Below are 19,314 nucleotides of genomic sequence, written 5' to 3'. Positions count from 1 at the left end.
GCTTTTTCAATAATAATAATGCAGGACCTGCTCAGAGGTCTTTAATTGGCATTGGCAATTATCCTCAACACACACACACACCGAAACACACACGCATGCATTGTCTGTAGGATCGCTGATGCGATTCGTCTCTGCGATTAACCCATCCCGTCGTCCTTCCCCCCCAAGGGCAGCCGGGAGCAGACAGGCGTCAACGTGAGCCGCGCCAGGGGACCAATCCAAGGGCTCCTGTCCGTCTTCGTCAAGGACGCCACAGCGTTAGCGATCTGTTGTTGTGCATGTTTTTCCATTGGGTTTATCTTATCGGGGGGGAAACCCTTGCGAGCACGGGGAGAACATGCAAACTCCACACAGAAAGGCCTGGGAGATACCCCACCTGGGTACCTGGCATCATGGAAACCTGGTCCCCAAGCGGGAATCGAACCCTGGACCTTCTTGCTGTGAGGCGACAGTGTTAACCACTACACCACCGTGCCGCCAATGTATGTGATGTATAGATTGGGGGGAGATGATCACAGCTAAAATGGTGAGATCGAAATGTGCATGGAAGACGGTGATAGAAGAAGCGGTTCAGAGGCAGTAGCCAGCAGAATGTTTAGCAGCCAGCCGAATGTTTTGCATTCCTTGCAAGAACAAATTGATAAGAGCGAGTGTACTGTAGGCCCAGAGCAGGAGGGAGAGAGGTTCATCTTAATGAAAGTAGTTTAATGGTGTTAAAGGTTATGCAGTTGTCATGACAGCACGTCGCATGACAACCAGAAGGCGGGCCGTCGTTGCTACGGCGAAGATCTATAAGTCGAACGGTGTTTCCGAGTGTAGGGCAGACTAGAATCTGACCAAGAGCGAGTAGGACTGAGATCACACAGAAGACACTCTCTCCTCTCATCATCAAGAGGAGGGGGGGGGGGGGGGGGGGGGGAGAATGCCACATCATCATTAGCTTCGGCTAACGCGAGGAGGGTTAGGCTAAAGACCAGGCCTGAAAACTATTGGACTGAATAACGAAAGGACGATAGACGAACACACCGAAAGATCATTAGAATAGACTCTTCAAGGACAATACAATCTGTTAACATCTGAGCTGAGGTTTCTGTTTATCAAATAAAACCACGCTTTTCCTTGTAAGGTATTTCACGTTGTCGAAGTGTCGGATTCTTACGGAGGTGGAGAATTATTATGGTTTGCGGATTGTACTAACGGGGAGAGATAAGGATCTTATCAGCCAGTATCTGAGACGTCGGGACCATTAAAATGACACAACGCAGAGGAACTGGATGGAGAGCCAAACAGACGAAGACGTGATACTGGCCAGTTTGATCAGGATCTAACACTTACAATTCATTATGAATTGAAAATGGGGGACGAAAGTCTTTCTCTGGTCTGCATCCCCTTAACAATTGTGTGTATTGAGCCATACCGTATTGTACCCATTCTGCAATCTGTTAATAACATTTTCATTCAATCAATCAATCTGCACTGACAACTTCATTACAATTACATTTGTTATTAGGTCACATTATTTGATGTTGATCTCTAGACTAACTAGAGATCTAGGGACTAGTTGGGACCTGAGAGCGTTGGGACCTGAGAACGTTGGGACCTGAGAGCGTTGGGACCTGAGAGCGTTGGGACATGAGAGCGTTGGGATCTGAGAGCGTTGGGACATGAGAGCGTTGGGACCTGAGAGCGTTGGGACCTGAGAGTGTTGGGACATGAGAGGACATGAGAACGTTGGGACCTGAGAGCGTTGGGACCTGAGAGGACATGAGAGCGTTGGGACCTGAGAGGACATGAGAGCGTTGGGACATGAGAGGACATGAGAGCGTTGGGACATGAGCGCTTTTGGGACATGAGAGGACATGAGAGCTTTGGGACCTGAGAGCTTTTGGGACATGAGAGGACATGAGAGCGTTGGGACTTGAGAGCTTTTGGGACATGAGAGGACATGAGAGCGTTGGGACCTGAGAGCGTTGGGACCTGAGAGCGTTGGGACCTGAGAGCGTTGGGACCTGAGAGGACCTGAGAACGTTGGGACATGAGAGCGTTGGGACCTGAGAGGACATGAGAGCGTTGGGACCTGAGAGCATTGGGACCTGAGAGCGTTGGGACATGAGAGCGTTGGGACCTGAGAGCGTTGGGACCTGAGAGCGTTGGGACATGAGAGCGTTGGGACCTGAGAGCGTTGGGACATGAGAGGACATGAGAGCGTTGGGACCTGAGAGCGTTGGGACCTCAGAGCGTTGGGACCTGAGAACGTTGGGACATGAGAGCGTTGGGACCTGAGAGCGTTGGGACCTGAGAGCGTTGGGACCTGAGAGCGTTGGGACCTGAGAACGTTGGGACCTGAGAGCGTTGGGACCTGAGAGCATTGGGACATGAGAGCGTTGGGACCTGAGAGCGTTGGGACCTGAGAGCGTTGGGACCTGAGAGCTTTTGGGACCTGAGAGCGTTGGGACCTGAGAGCTTTTGGGACCTGAGAGCGTTGGGACCTGAGAGCGTTGGGACATGAGAGCGTTGGGACCTGAGAGCGTTGGGACCTGAGAGCGTTGGGACCTGAGAGTGTTGGGACCTGAGAGCGTTGGGACATGAGAGCATTGTGATGATACTGGCAGTTATACAAAAAAATAATACATCAAATTGCTTGTTAGGATGAGATTTCTTGCAGATAAGCTGTGAATGTCACCGTGGAATCAACCATCTGTTTTCAGTCACAGCAGGTGGCCTCATACAGCATTACCTAACAGTACTATAGTAATACCATCAGGCTATGGACAGTAGTGTCAGTGTGTGTGACACTATACACGCCCCGGTGTGAAGAATGTCACCTTCAAATGACCAGTCTCATCACATTGGGGCTCAGTAACACAGCCCAGGCCACAACTATGGAGACATACTGTATACAGAAAATACTGTACATATAATACTTCAAATGTAACCACACAGAACACCAGGGCATTTTTATGCTTCCCAAGAGTCTCCAATCTGGACAGAGAGAGTGAGAAACAGTGAAAAAGTATTAGTGAGAGAGTGAGCTAAAGAGAGGGAATGAATGAATAGTTTATTTTGAACAATGAATATAAACAAGAAATAACTATGTAAAATAAATGTAATTTGCTGTGAAAAGAAAAATAATTATAAAGTAAGATAAAATAATAAACAAAACAGTATTTTGTCCAAAAGGAATAGGAAGGAATAAGAAAGGGGTCCTACCCCTTATTGCAATATATCCTTAACAATTTTTCCAAACACAGTATTACATTTTCTTCCTACAGAATCACTTGCCCATCGATCAAGTTACTGTAATAAATAATAATTACTGTTACAGTAATAAATAATAGTTATTTTACAATCAATAGGCTACTGTCCATCCAGTATTTTTAGAAAGCAAAAGGTATATGCTGACTAGATCCGAACAAAAACTGGAACAAACTAAAATAAGACACGTCAATGAATTCAACATCTCCAAAATGAGTTACAACCTCCCTCCTCTTTACTGTACTGTACCTTTCTAGAATCACTCTTTTGTAATTCATTCTGAACTGTATGACGTTTTTGCTCTGTTTAATTCCGTCATCCAATCTGTTCCAGAGTTACCCCACAAACAGAAATACAGAAATACGTACTAAATCATAGAACATTTTCTGAATGTTGCAGGAAGTAAATTGTTTCTTGCTTTGTACATTATGTTTTCAAATCAACCAAGTCCATGAATTTCAGAGCATGACTTTTACACTAATGACACAGTGCATTAGTGTGCTCACAATATATTGGAATATTGGAATAAGAGAGAGAGAGAAGAGAGAGAGAGAGAGAGAGAGAGAGAGAGAGAGAGAGAGAGAGAGAGAGAGAGAGAGAGAGAGAGAGAGAAAGTGGTGAGCTAAAGAGGGAGAAGGGATGGAAAGAGAGAGATAGAGGGGGGGAGAGAAAGAAAGAGACGAAGGAGAGAGAGAGTGAAAGAGAGAGAGTGAAAGAGAGGGAGAGAGAAAGAGAGAGTGAAAGAGAGAGAGTGAAAGAGAGGGAGAGAGAAAGAGAGAGTGAAAGAGAGAGTGAAAGAGAGGGAGAGAGAGTCTTTTTGGAGACTAGTACTCTCCCCTTTTGTTTGCTCACCGTTGTCGGCGTGTATGCCTGTCATGTTCAACTAATAAAACAGTAACCTTTGTTTGAGAATCAACACCTGTCTCTCGTCTATCAATTCTGCACTGCACCTGGGTCCAACACACCTACCCAAAGTCTTTCTCTGGTCTGCATCCCCTTAACAATTGTATGTATTGAGCTGTACTGTACTGTACCCATTCTGCAATCTGTTAATAAACTTTTCAATCAATCAATCAAACCCAACTTGTGCAATACTCCAATTCAGCCATTGGCAATTCAGCCGTTGGGTGGGGGGCGCTGTTGAGCGGGCCTGTGACCGGACCTGAAAGCGTCCCTGGCTCTGCGGCTCTGCAGTTGCATACTATTGGGATTTGTTGGAACTGAAGCAGCACGGAGTCTCGACTCTGGACTTATTTTATTTTATTTTAGCAGCAGTTATCAATATCGACCAGGAGGACAGCGCGATCTAAGGGACATGTTTCATTACTAGTCAAGTGTCATTACTTTAGTTATCAAAGGTGGAATCTCTGGACGCAATGACATTATATAGTTTAAAGCTAAACTACGTTTTTCTTTCTTGTTAGAAGAGGGATAATTTATTCAGTTAGATTTGATTTGATCTTTATTTATCTCTAACATTTTCAACCATAAACACACACATTTGTAATAACAAAAAAAACTAAAACGAAATAAAATACAAATACATTTAAATATATTTTCCTATGGAAGGAATAATCAACATGGCTCCAATTGGTTGTCTATAACAGCACCGTGACCAAATATCCCTATACTAGCACCTTGTTAAACACTTTTTTTTATATATATATATATTTATTTATTTTTAATCATAATTATTCTTGTGAAATCTTTCCACCTGGGAGCCTTTTGACTAAATCTATTTATTCTCCCCTTCTCTGAATGGTGTTTCTTATGGCAATAACAACTATAGACGACAAAACCAAAGTAAAGAAACGACATTTGATTTTTGGGACGGTTACATTCACTTTGGGACGGTTAAAATTGTATTTCGGGACGGTTCTGGGACGGTGGTGAAAAAAGTTAGTCTGGAGCCCTGCCCTGCAGGTCCTATACAACAAGAGGTGCAAATCCAGAGCCTGCAGAATAATGAAAGACCCTCACCACCCCAACAACAGCCTGTTCATGCTGCTGCGGTCAGGCAAACGCCTGAGAGAGAAAGAGAGTGAAAGAGAGAGAGTGAAAGAGAGTCTTTTTGGAGACTAGTACTCTCCCCTTTTGTTTGCTCACCGTTGTCGGCGTGTATGCCTGTCATGTTCAACTAATAAAACAGTAACCTTTGTTTGAGAATCAACACCTGTCTCTTGTCTATCCGTTCTGCACTGCACCTGGGTCCAACACACCTACCCAACTCGTAACATAGATAGATAGAGAGATAGATAGATAGAGATAGACAGAGAGATAGAGATAGGTAGATAGTAGGGGTGGAACGATATGCATTCGAACCGTACACCGTTCGATACGACCTCCACGGTTCGGGGCGTCTGTGTATCGTACGGTTCAGGGGATGCGCAAAAAATTAAATGTATTTGGCACAGAGCCGGAGAGGTGAGCGCTGGCTGCAGGCAGCAGCAGCAGCACTGCAGGTGCTAGTCAGTTTGTGGAAATGGCAAGCGCAATATAAATCAATCTTCATTACGACTTAAAAACATAGCCATTAACATTACATAGGCCTACACACATCTTGCCATAACGTAGCAGTTTGTACAACACAACGCACGTTTTAACTATGTAGCCCGCCAGCTAATACAGTCAATGAAATGTTATCGTAGCTACTAGCAGAGGAGAAAATGGGAGTCTGAGAGGCGGGTGTTTAAAGACATGATAGGCGTTTATTCAACATCCAAGAAGGCTAACATACAACTGTGTTTAAACTTTAGTTTACTAACTCCAACCAGGACTATTGCCGCTTTTCCACTGCATGTTATGAACTCCTAACGTTACCGGAGCTGTGGCTGAGCTGAAGGTCCCACACGCTAAATGTCCCTGCGGACCCGCCAACCCATAGATAGTTCCAACTCACCGAATTACGTAATCCATCACAGTTGCACTCAATATTTAAATAATGTTAGTCTAAATAAATGTAGAGAGATAATGTACGTATTTTAAAAATAGAATGAACAGAGCAGTGTTGTTTTGAAACCAGTACAGTGTGTGTGTTAGTTTGATGTATGCTGCAATTTATATTGATGGCCTTCTAATTTGTTTATTTATTTATTTTAAATAACAGTGACACTTTTCCCTTTGATAAGAAATCCAGCCATATTCCTTTCATTGTATTTCAAATACTGCACTTTAATTTCAAGCGGAAAACTAATCTTTCCATTAAGAACTGACAATCAGGGAATTTAAACATTGTTGACATTGTTTTTTGTGTTTATATTAAAGAAAGGAAAGTATAGTGCTGGCTGAGCATATTGTTTGTTTGCACTAAGTTAATACTTTGACAAATGTAGCCTATATTTCAGTCAGTTCGGTCTTTGTGTGCCAAACATTATTTAAGGCTGTAAACACTAACACTGTAAACCTTTCTTTAATTTTTTTTAATTTTTTTTTATAAATGAGAAGCATGTTTAGATTTTTGAGTGTTCAATTTTTTTTTAAATAAAAAGCAACATATATCGAACCGAACCGAAAACCGTTAGCCCAAAACCGTGATACGAACCGAACCGTCAATTTTGTGAAACGTTCCACCCCTAGTAGATAGATAGAGAGTTCAAGTTTCAAGTTTGTTTATTAGTCACAACAAATACAGAATACTTTATGATGAAATTCTTGTTTCTGTATGAGAGTGTGCTACATACAGTAAAAAGAAAGTAAGTACAAAAAGTAATTGAGAAGTAAGTAAAAAGTAAGTAAAGTCAATATACATATATACAATATACAATACAGAGTAAAAATGAGTAACAGTGAGGTACAATGCAGAGGTACAAAACTTAGGGTAGGGTGCAAATGAGGTATGAATGTGGTGCAAGTCTCTTTAATAATAGATAAATATAAAGTGTGTTAAAGTATCTAAAGTGAGTAAAGTGAGTGGTAAGGTGAGTGTGTACATGTGGATGTGTGTGCAGTGAGTGTAGATGATGGGTTGTACATAGTGTCATTGTCATTGAGCATCCTGATGGCCTGGGGATAGAAGCTCCTTCTGAGTCTCTCTGTACTGCCATGAGACTCCGGTAGCGCTTGCCTGACCGCAGCAGTTCAAAGAGGTAGAGAGAGAGAGGTGGGGGGGGGGTGGAGGGGGGGGAGAGAGAGAGAGAGAGGGGGGGGGGGGGAGAGAGAGAGAAAGCTAAAAGACTGAGGTATGTAGACAGACACAGAGACTTTTGGTGTCAGATCATCGGCTGGACGGCTTCCAAGCTCCATACCAACACTGTGACACAGAGAGCGCAGCTCATCACAGTCCCATCTCCCCTGGAGTAGAGGACAGATACTCCTGCAGAAACACAACTGCTCACTCACTCACTCACTCACTCACTCACTCACTCACTCACTCACTCACTCACTCACTCACTCACTCACTCACTCACTCACTCACCCTCCCTCCCTCCCTCCCTCCCTCTCTCCCTCTCTCTCTCTCTCTCTCTCTCTCTCTCTCTCTCTCTCTCTCTCTCTCTCTCTCTCTCTCTCTCTCTCTCTCTCACACTTAAGCTCTCTCTCCCTATAACCCACACAACACACTTAAGTTACGAGTGCACGCACACACATACACACACACACACCACACACACACACAATTGGAGAGATGCAGTGAGCAGTCAAATAGCAGTCCTCTCAAGCATTTTAGTCAGCATAAACCTGTCATACACTGTGATGAAAATGCAAGCACACCCTCAAACATCTACAGTCACAGTGTAGTAAACAGCAAGCTTAATCTGATTTCATGCATGTACAGCAACTCTCCCCTGTCTCTCTCTCACACACACACGCACACACGCACACACACACACACACACACACACACACACACACACACACACACACACACACACACACACACACACACACACACACGTCCTAAAAGTCTGTGCCGACCAACTGGCCCCAGTATTCACTGACATATTTAACCTGTCCTTAGAACAGGCTGTCATCCCCACCTGCCTGAAGAAGTCCACTATTATCCCTGTACCAAAAAATCCAAGCCTGCTTGCCTCAACGACTACCGCCCTGTAGCTCTCACCTCCATAGCCATGAAGTGCTTCGAGAAGCTAGTAAAGGGCTACATCTGCTCCTCCCTCCCCATCAACATGGACCCCCTGCAATTTGCATACCGCCCCAACAGGTCCACGGAGGACGCCATATCCCATGTGCTGCACACAGCAGCATCACACCTGGACAAGAGGCAGGGGAACTATGTGAGAATGCTATTCATCGACTACAGCTCGGCATTCAATACCATAGTCCCCTCCATACTCATAGCCAAGCTCAGGGACCTGGGCTTGGCTATGACCTCTGCCAGTGGGTCTTGGACTTCCTGACTGGCAGACCCCAGGTGGTGAGAGCAGGCAACTGCACCTCCTCATCCATCACCCTCAACATAGGGGCCCCCCAGGGCTGTGTTCTGAGTCCCCTCCTCTACTCCCTGTACACACACGACTGTGTGGCTCAGCGGAGTAGCAATACAATCGTCAAATTTGCTGACGACACAGTGGTGGTGGGCCTGATCTCTGCCAACGACGAGAGGGCCTACCTGGAAGAGGTCAAGGTCCTGGCGGGATGGTGCCAGGAAAAACAGCCTCTCCCTGAACGTCAGCAAAACAAAGGAGATGATTGTGGACTTCAGGAGGTCGGGGGTCAAGGACTACAGCCCCCTCAGCATCGACGGGGCACCGGTTGAGAGAGTCAACAGCTTTAAGTACCTCGGAGCCTACATATCCGAGGACTTGACATGGACCACACACATTAACAGTGTTGTGAAGAAGGCACGACAACGCCTCTACTTCCTCAGGCGCCTAAGGAAGTTCCAAGTCAGCCAGAAGATCCTTAAGAACTTCTACTCATGTACAATAGAGAGCATCTTGACCGGCAACATCACCTCCTGGTTTGGGAATAGCACTGCACAAGACCAAAGCAGACTACAAAGAGTGACACGTTCAGCCGAACGCACAATTGGAGGGGGGCTCCCCACCCTCCAGAACATTTACTACAAGCGTTGCAAGGGCAAGACTAAGAGAATCATTAAAGACTCCAGTCACCCGAACAACTGCCTCTTTGAACTGCTGCCGTCAGGCAAGCGATACAGGAGTCTCAAGGCGAGCACAGAAAGACTCAGAAGAAGCTTCTATCCCCAGGCCATCAGGCTGCTAAACGAACAATGAATGAACACTACACAACAACAACCACCAAACGCACATAGCACACACATCCACACGCACACACTCACTTTAAACAAACACACTGTAGCACCCACTCCACACACTTATAGCACACACCCACTTTAAACAAACACACTGTAGCACCCACTCCCCACACTTTATATTTATGGATGAAGGATTGCACTACAAACTCGTACACCTTACTGTAAATTGTACCTAAAATTGTACCTCATCCCATTTCTGCTTTGCACTAGATAGTACTGTACATTAGTACACTGCATAGTATTGTGTATTGTATATTATATGGTAACTCAGAACATTGTACATATGTCTATACCGAACACTGTGACCTCATTTTCTTCTTCTAAATTCATGCTATATTATGTTATTATGTTATTTGATACTATCTTGTCTAGCACAGTCTCTGGAGCGTAACAGTAAGAAGCATTTTGTATGAAAGTATTCTGTACTTCTGTATGACAACTATTAAAGAACTTGAAGAACTTGAACTTGACACACACACACACACACACACACACACACACACACACACACACACACACACACACACACACACACACACACACACACACACACACACACACACACACACACACACACACACACACACACACACACACACACACACACACACACACACACACACACACACACACACACACACACACACACACACACACACACACACACAGTCAGGTAGGGTGAGGTATTATTAACCTGCAGCGCAGAGTCCCAGTCTAACCGTAAACAGGGCTATTTATAACCAGACTAATTATGCCAATGCATATGTTAATCTGTACGGGTGTTATAGAGGGGGGGGGGGGCAACACTGTTATCACTCTGTTCTACATTTATTTATGTTGTACATTATACACTTTCCCTCCCTCCTCACCGCACTGCAGATCCTCATCACAGTGTGTGTGTGTGTGTGTGTGTGTGTGTGTATTTGTGTGTGTATGATTTGTTTTGTGCTTGCACAGTATGTGTGCATGTTATGTGTTGCTTGCTACACATGCATGCATTTGCTGATGTAATCGCAGAGGATTATATCAGCAAATGTGTGTGTGTGTGTGTGCGTGCCCCTACACTGTGTTTCTATGCATATGTTGTATGTGAGCATGTGTTACAACTAGTGCATGAGGGTGAGGGGCATTGATGCGGTTATGCTCTTCAGCACTCACTGTAAGAAGGAGGAGAGTGTATGAGAAGGGATTTGTTTTTTTGCCATTAAACCTGCATTATGAACCCTTTTTATGAGAAAATATCACTTATTTTAGCAAAGCTAAATCATGGAATTGCAGAGTTACAAGAGAAAACCTATGATGTAGCCTGTCAAACACAGTGAAATTGGCCTTACAAGCTCTTCTGGTCTGGTATAACCAGTGTAGCAGAATCCATAAAAGGCTACAGTTTTAATTCTAGAGCATAAAATGTGCAAAGTTACCCTGTTTTTTGTTGCTGTTTTCATCCACCATGTTTTAACAAGATGCAGTTACCTCTAAAGTCTGCAAGGTGCCAACCTTCCGTAGTGCATCTTTAAACAAACCCCTTATAGAGGAGCCAAAGTGATTGAGGAAGCAGCTCCTTTCTTCAGCTAGTCGGTTAGCCGACTGAACACATCAGAGAGAGTTTTTGGCTAAGAATAGCTGACCTTTCCTCCATCACATCCAGTAGGGCTGAATAACACACGCCTATTCACACTCCTCTCAAATATGGTATTAGTCAGATTACAATCACACTGCCCTCCATCATGCCTCCGTAGCATCCCGTCTTCCCCTGTCGAAGGATGACTGGAGGGAGTGAAGGTCAGATAACAACAGCGCTCCCTTCTTCCCCCCCTCCCTCCCTCCCTCACTCACTCCCTCCATCTTCCCCTCCTTCTCACTTTCTCATTATCTCACTTGACCTTTTTCATTCTCATTCCATCATTTGTGTTCCTCACACGTCGGCTCTTTGTCTTAATTCCTTTTATCTGTTTCCCTGCCATCTTCTTCAATCGCCCTTCAGTTTCTCAATATCACACCTACTCACACACACACACAATTCATATTGAATAAAAAACAATCTCCTCGACTCTTCTACGGTATGTTATATCTCATGACCTCTCCTATTGGCTCCTCTGCTTTCTTCTGTTTACTATTTTAGTCCCAGGGCTCTCATTTTGGCCTGTCTCCCTGCTCAGCTCTTTGAACGCACGCACACACGCACACACGCACACACACACACACACACACACACACACACACACACACACACACACACACACACACACACACACACACACACACACACACACACACACACACACACACACACACACACACACACACACACACACACACACACACACACACACACACACACACACACACACACACACACACCTGAGCTACTTTGCCTCTGGTTATTACATCACACGCCCACACGAAAACAACTTCCACCCTGGTTTCCAAATAACACTGAAAAAGTGATGAAATCTACACTGGCAACTGTACACAGTAAACAAGTAGGCCAACTGCATTTGATATGCTATGGTGCGCCACAAGGGATGGTAAAAAGTCCTGGCAAATTAATAATGAATCGGTTAATTGTTTTCAATGGTATCGCTGACTCCTTGTCATAATAAATGTTTCTGTGTCTCTGATGGACTGATCTGGGGCACAGACAACAAATAGCTCCCTGTCTTCTGTCTTTCCGTCCCCTCCGCACCTCTCTCCATGCCACTTCTCCATCTCTAGTTTTTTCCACTCCTTCCTTCAGTGTTGTCATTCCATCTCTATCATTTCTCTAGCTCTCTCGGCCTGCCTCCTCCCTCTCCTCTCTCAATTACTCTACTATTCACTTTCATTAATTTTAATCCAAATTCACTTTGCCGACATGAAAGGTTAAATCTTGACCCCTTTTCTCTCTCTCTCTTTCTCTCGCTCAACCCATCAACTGAATCTTTATGAATATTTAACTCATGCCCTGTGCACGGCCCTCTCTCTTGGCTGTGTGCCTGGAGGACTGGTATTGGGCCAGGCATCAAGGGAGCAGCCAGAGACCAATGTTCTCAACCCAACCCCAGAACCACCCAGCCACTACACAGACAGCCCCACAACAACTACTGTAGAACCACCCATCCACTGCATAGACAGCCCCACAACTACTGTAGAACTACCCAACGCATTTGACTGACTTTACACTATTATACTGCACTATTTCTCTGTGGTTAACATTGCACCCCATGTTTTTATGTTTTTATTCTCTTTTATTTTATATATCCGAGGCTGGACATCCGTATTAGTCAATTACTGTTTTTCCACTGGTAGGCGGGACGTTTTGGGACCGTGAGCAGGAAATGTGAAAGGCTTTACAGACCAAGTCTTGGTGTATTATTTTTTTTATTGCACTGCACTATTTTACTCTGTCTATTGCTTTTACTACAGGTTTAGAAACTGTCGGGTATTAAACTATGTCGGTATCAAGCAAGAAAGACTGTCAGGCTTTAAAACTGTGTAAGACCCAGGCCTAGAACCGCGCCCTGAGAGAGGGAACTGCGCCCTGAAAGGGAGGTTTGCCCTGAGTGGGAGGTTCGAAGGGTCAAAGTGGGTATCAAACAAGAGGGAAGACTTTAGGTTTTTAAAGGTTTTAAACTGTGGATACCAAACAGAAGGTAAAGACAACTTTGAACAGTAAAAGTAATCCAGAACTATTTTATTGCACTGTAAAGAAACTGTGATTTTATAGTATGTCTGCACTTTCATCATTCATGTCTTTTATATTCTACTAAAACTGAATCAAACCATAAACAAGGTTGCATCTGAATTTTTCAAATGATGAATTGAAAATGGGGGACCCTGATGTAAACAAGACGAAAGTCTTTCTCTGGTCTGCATCCCCTTAACAATTGTGGGTATTGAGCCGTACTGTATTGTACCCATTCTGCAATCTGTTAATAAAGTTTTAAATCAATCAATCAATCAATCAACGTGGAAAAACTGTGATTTTATATGTCTACTCATTTTACCCTTGCTATTATTTTACAAATTTTTACTTTTATCTTTATGCCCCACTATCCGCTGGGTGCATACTATAACCTTTATCATGTTTTGTAACAGATTACAGAAATTCAAGAAGCCTATTGGAACGTGAGGTTCTGATTATGATTTGATTAATATATCTGCATTATTTTATCCCACTTTATGCTTTGCTCTTGCTGCTTGTTTTACACAGATTTTATGTCTTATTTCTTACTGATGTAAAGCACTTTGAACTGCAATCCCCTGAATGAAAGGTGCTATACAAATAAAGTTATTATTAGACTAGACAGACTCTCTGACTAGACAGACTCTCAGACTAGACAGACTCTCTGACTAGACTCTGACTAGACAGACTCTCTGACTAGACAGACTCTCTGACTATACTCTGATTAGACAGACTCTCTGACTAGACAGACTATCTGACTAGACTCTGATTAGACAGACTCTCTGACTAGACTCTGATTAGACAGACTCTCTGACTAGACAGACTCTCTGACTAGACTCTGATTAGACAGACTCTCTGACTAGACAGACTCTCTGACTAGACTCTGATTAGACAGACTCTCTGACTAGACAGACTCTCTGACTAGACAGACTCTCTGACTAGACAGACTCTCTCTCTGACTAGACAGACTCTCTGATTAGACACTCTCTGATTAGACACTCTCTGACTAGACAGACTCTCTGACTAGACAGACTCTCTGATTAGACACTCTCTGATTAGACACTCTCTGACTAGACAGACTCTCTGACTAGACAGACTCTCTGACTCTCTGACCAGACAGACTCTCTGATTAGACTAGCCCAAACCACTGTTAGATTTCGATCAATCAGCCAGTATCACCTCTTCATCTGTTGGCTTGTGTTATCACCTCTGTATCCGTTGACTCTGCGTTGTGTTTAATCTCTCCGACGTCTCCTCATACTGGCTGTACAATCTTTGTCATTCCCCTTTAATGCAATCCGTAATCATAATAATTCACCACCTTCGTAAGAATTCGACACTTGACAGCGTAATACCTTTCTCGGAAAACGTTGTTTATTCCATAAACAAAAGCCTCGTAATCAGATGGAACCCAATTCTGTATTGTCCTTGAAAAGTCTTTGGAAGAAAACTAAATTCATTATTCTATCGTCTCTGAGCACAGATTCTCTTCTGCTGTTTAGTCCAATGGTGGCTAAGGCCTTGTCGTTAGCCAAAACCCTTCTCCCGTTAGCCGAAGCTAATGATGATGTGTCATCTCCCCTCCCCCACCGGCGAGGGTGAGAGAGAGATGGACGTCTCTGATCCACGTCCGCTCGCGTCAGCTTCGTGTCTAGATCTTCTCTTAGTCTGCCCTTACCCGGAAGAAACCTTAGTTATATGATCTTCGTCATAGCAACGACGGGCCCGCCCCCTTTCCTCGTTACTATGTGACGCTGCCATTTTTGACCACAGCTATTTGACCCAGATCACTATAGCAACGGCACTGTCCCCCTAGTTCTCTCTGACCAAACCTGCCTGTGGCTTGATAATGCACGTTCTCCAGATCGAGTGACCTTGATGCTGTGGCTATCAGCTGTTGATGTTAAACAGCACAGCCCGAATCCTCATCTGCTGCTTTTAGTCTGCTGCAACACACTCTCTGACTGCCAGCTACTTTTAAGATCTATAGACTCATCTCAGTAGACGCTGTCACCCACCGCTATATGTATACATTATACGCATATAGAAAAACATCCTTCATTCCCCCTTCAGGATCAACAAACGACTTGGTTTTTCAATTAATTAGGCTGTTGTTTGGACGCTTACCACTTCACCTCTCTGCTCTGTTTCACCCAGCTGATAACGGCCCTCTGCCCAGTTTGGCTGGATATCGGTTATACACCAAATGCAAATCATCGATTTCCTTCACCACCCAACAATCAGACATACACATCTGACAGTCCCCAGCAGGAGCACCCCAGCTGAAAGAATTATATTAGTATTGGTTAGAGCAGACCTGGGCATTGTACGGCATTGATTCTGACCGGCCCGCGAAATAAATGATGATGATGAAATGATGATGATAATAATAAAAAAAAAAAAAAAAAAAAAACGTATTTTAACGCAAGTAGTTCACACGCACAATATACGCTTACCTAGGATTTTACTTGATTCAACAACAAAGCAGTCGGGGCAAGCCGAAAACGGTCGAAAGTGTGGTTATTTGAAGTTTGGATTTCTTTTTTCACAACTGAGGTAGGTAGATAAAAAAATTTGAGACTAAAGTACAGAAAAAAGGTACCGTTGGGTACTGGTATCGATTCACAGGTACCGGTACCGTATCGGTTCAAATGTGAACGGTACCCATCCCTACTGAACACACAACTGCAGGGCAAGGGCATTTTTGCTCATGAAATGCATAGCCATGTGAAAGCCTTCATGACAAAGTTGCAATTAATTTCAAGGCAACTAGGCAGCAACAATCTCAAACACATGAAAACCCTGAAAGAAGTCAAACCATCAGCTGATCACCGGCACAGGTACTCATCCATGTTGGGAGCACTGCATGATGAATTTTCAAGGCGTTTTCAAGATTTCAAAAAGGTTGAGGATGAAATGCAGCTGGTTTCCTCTCCCTTTACCTGCAGTGTTGATAGTGCACACACTGATGTTCAGCTTGAACTCATTGACCTGCAGTCTGATTCACTACTGAAAGAGCACTTTAAGTCAGCATCACTGCTAGAGTTCTACTCTGCTCTCAAGGAGGAGAACTTTCCAAACATGAGGAGACATGCTCAGAAGATGTTGGTTCTCTTTGGATCCACCTATATGTGAACAGACATTCTCAGTCATGACGTTTACCAAGTCCAGGTACAGATCCTCTCTCACTGATGAACATCTGGCAGCTGTGCTTCGCATCTCCAACTCAGACATGCAACCTGACTTTGATGGACTTGTTAAAGCTCAACAGAGACTGGATTTATCACACTGAATGAAAAAGAAAAAGAGCTGAAGAACACTAAAATGTGGAAATATAACAAGTGAAATGGGACACTTGCTCATTCGGCCCCCCGGGAAAGATAATTGCCCACCCCTGGGTTAGAGTTATAGTGTCAGGCAGGGACGTGCACAGGACTTTAGAGGAGCAGGTGCTCAAAGGCTGAAAAGGGCACTATACCTGTGTGTCTTTTAACCGAGCGCGCAAACCCGATCTTTAAGGGCCCTTTTCGGGCGGGGGGGCCCCCTTTTTATGCTTTTTGGGGGGTTTTGGTGATCAAATATTGAATATTGAACTATAATAATCAGTGCAGGAGCTCACTTATCCTTGAAAGACACTTTTATCACTGACTTAAAAGGCCCATACATCTCCATAAATGTTCAGGGGGGAGGGAATAAGTGCTTACCCTACAGACCCCAAGAAGTGCTGTATATTCTGTATTGTTTAATATAAATGCCTTTTTTATTCCAATCCCGATTTGTATTTGAGATTCCCAAATCTCATCGGACTTGACTTCTTTGTGTCCCTCAATGAGTGTAATACCAGCATTCAACTGTATGCGCCACAGCGGTTTCTATCATCATCATCATCACCACCCACGCTATGCATAAAATATATAGGTCCGTGGAGAGGCACGATGAGGAGGCCGTGTAAACTGCAATGGAATATGGGGCATCTCTCTCTCTTTACCTAATATTTTTATTCTATCCTGACATTTTTCAGTTGGAAGGGCAGTCTATATGCGTAACGGTAAAAGAAAAATGTAAAAAAAAATATATATATATAAATTTAAGGGCACTTTTTTTATGCGGCTCAAAAAGGCAGGTGCTCAAGCACCCCTTGGGCTCTATGTGTGCACGTGCCTGGTGTCAGGTGGTCTAAAAAAATACTGTTTCGGTGGCTTTTCTAACCTGCTCTCTCCCTCCCTCCTCTCAATTTAATTGAATTCAAAGAGGCTTTATAGAAGTACATTAGTATTGCTAATAGTGATGTCACGATACCAAAAATTTTACTTCGATACTGATACCAGCCAACGTATCACGATACCGGTTCTAAAACGATACCACAGCAAAAACTTAAAATATCAGGAAAGGTAATGGAATATAATATTAGGTGACGGAACATGGGAAATTGTTTATAAACAGTGCAGACACTGTTGACACACCCACTACACAAATCGTGCACTCTCTCTCTCACACACACACACACACACACACACACACACACACACACACACACACACACACACACACACACACACACACACACACACACACACACACACACACACACACACACACACACACACACACACACACACACACACACACACACACACACACACACACACACAGAGCTCCGGTCACACATCCAACTCATAGAAAACACAACATCAGGCTATTATTCTAAAAGTATCGATACTAATAAAATGGAGTATTAGACCGTTTTTAACAGATGGGTATCGTGATGCTTTTCTAGTATTTTCTAATAGAACAAACAGGGAAAAGAGATACAAACAGTAAAACATGTTGTTAGCAAGAACAGGAAGCTGAACATAATTTATGGATATCAGCCACAATATAAAAATAAGAATAATACAAAAATGTAAGATCTGTATATGTGTGTGTATGTGTATGTGTGTGTGTGTGTGTGTGTGTGTGTGTGTGTGTGTGTGTGTGTGTGTGTGTGTGTGTGTGTGTGTGGGGGGGGGGGGGGGGGGGGGAGGGGGGGGGGGGGGGTTATTCACTGTTCCTCAAAGTGTGGCAGGTAAAGACATGCTCTGCTGCATCATGCTCTCCCAACAGGATTGGTATCAGAAGTGTCACCCCACTTCTTAGGGACCTGCACTGGCTCCCCATTGCTGCACGAATCCGCTTCAAGGCTCTCGACCTGGCATACCGTGCGGCAAAGGGAACCGCTCCTGCCTACCTCCGGTCAATGGTCTCTAACTACACACCCTCAAGACCCCTACGCTCTGCATCTTCTGGCCGCCTCAGACCTACTCCTATCCGAGCTCCGGGAGGGTCATCAAGGAGAAGTCGCCTATTCTCAGTCCTTACCCCACAATGGTGGAATGAACTACCCACCCCAGTTAGGACAGCCGAAACCCGACCAATCTTTCGCCGTCGACTAAAGATGCACTTCTTCAACCATTATCTTAAATTTCAAAAATAAAAAATAAAAATAAAATAAAATATCTAACCCTAACTAACCTTACTGTCATGCACATGTCCTAATAAACTAACCTACACTGTAGCAACTCAACACTTTGATGAACACTCAGCTGATAGAGTTGTGCCCTTCCTGATGACTTGTCGTAAGTCGCTTTGGATAAAAGCGTCAGCTAAATGACTAAATGTAAATGTAAATGTAAATGACAGATTTCAATAATTTGAGCCAGATTCTAATTTGAATTTTTTGAACATTTGAATATAACAGTACAGGTCGGGCAGTAATGTTCTAGCAGGTGTAACCACTGTTTTGTAGAAGACAGCAGAACCAGGTAATCTGCGTAGAGCAGGAATTTGATCTCTGAGTCATGTGGAGTGAGACCTGTGCTGTTGATTTCTCTAGGATGGTGGCTAATTCATTAATATAGATATTGATATTAGATATTGAATTGCTGATTTCTTTCTGGAACTCTTCTGTGCTGTTTTCGGCTCATCTGTATGAGGCTCTCTGTCAGATTAGTACCTCTCTCCCTCTCCCTCTCTCTCTCTCTCTCTCTCTCTCTCTCTCTCTCTCACAGGCTCTCTCCCTCGCTCTCCCTCTCTTTCTCCCCCTCTCTCTCTATATATATCTCTCATTCTATCTCTCTCGCTCCTTATCTCTCTCTCCTTCTATCTCTCTCTCCTTCTATCT

General features: G+C 43.9%; 1 protein-coding gene across 1 annotated transcript in view; it reads right to left on the bottom strand.

Annotated features, from left to right (window-relative positions):
• Window positions 1-1,550: 1,550 nt before the first annotated feature.
• Window positions 1,551-19,314, bottom strand: part of lrrc52 (leucine rich repeat containing 52) — a gene marked incomplete at both ends in the record, with an annotated part of 36,652 nt that continues 18,888 nt past the window's right edge. Inside the window, 3 exon segments of the mRNA XM_084308417.1 lie at window positions 1,551-1,780; window positions 1,994-2,173; window positions 2,280-2,489. Coding sequence (XP_084164543.1) covers window positions 1,551-1,780; window positions 1,994-2,173; window positions 2,280-2,489 — 620 coding nt within the window.

This window comes from Notolepis coatsorum (genome assembly GCF_963971535.1).
Source record: "Notolepis coatsorum genome assembly, chromosome: 2".
NCBI lineage: Eukaryota > Metazoa > Chordata > Actinopteri > Aulopiformes > Paralepididae > Notolepis > Notolepis coatsorum.
This window is presented reverse-complemented; position numbering and strand designations above follow the sequence as displayed.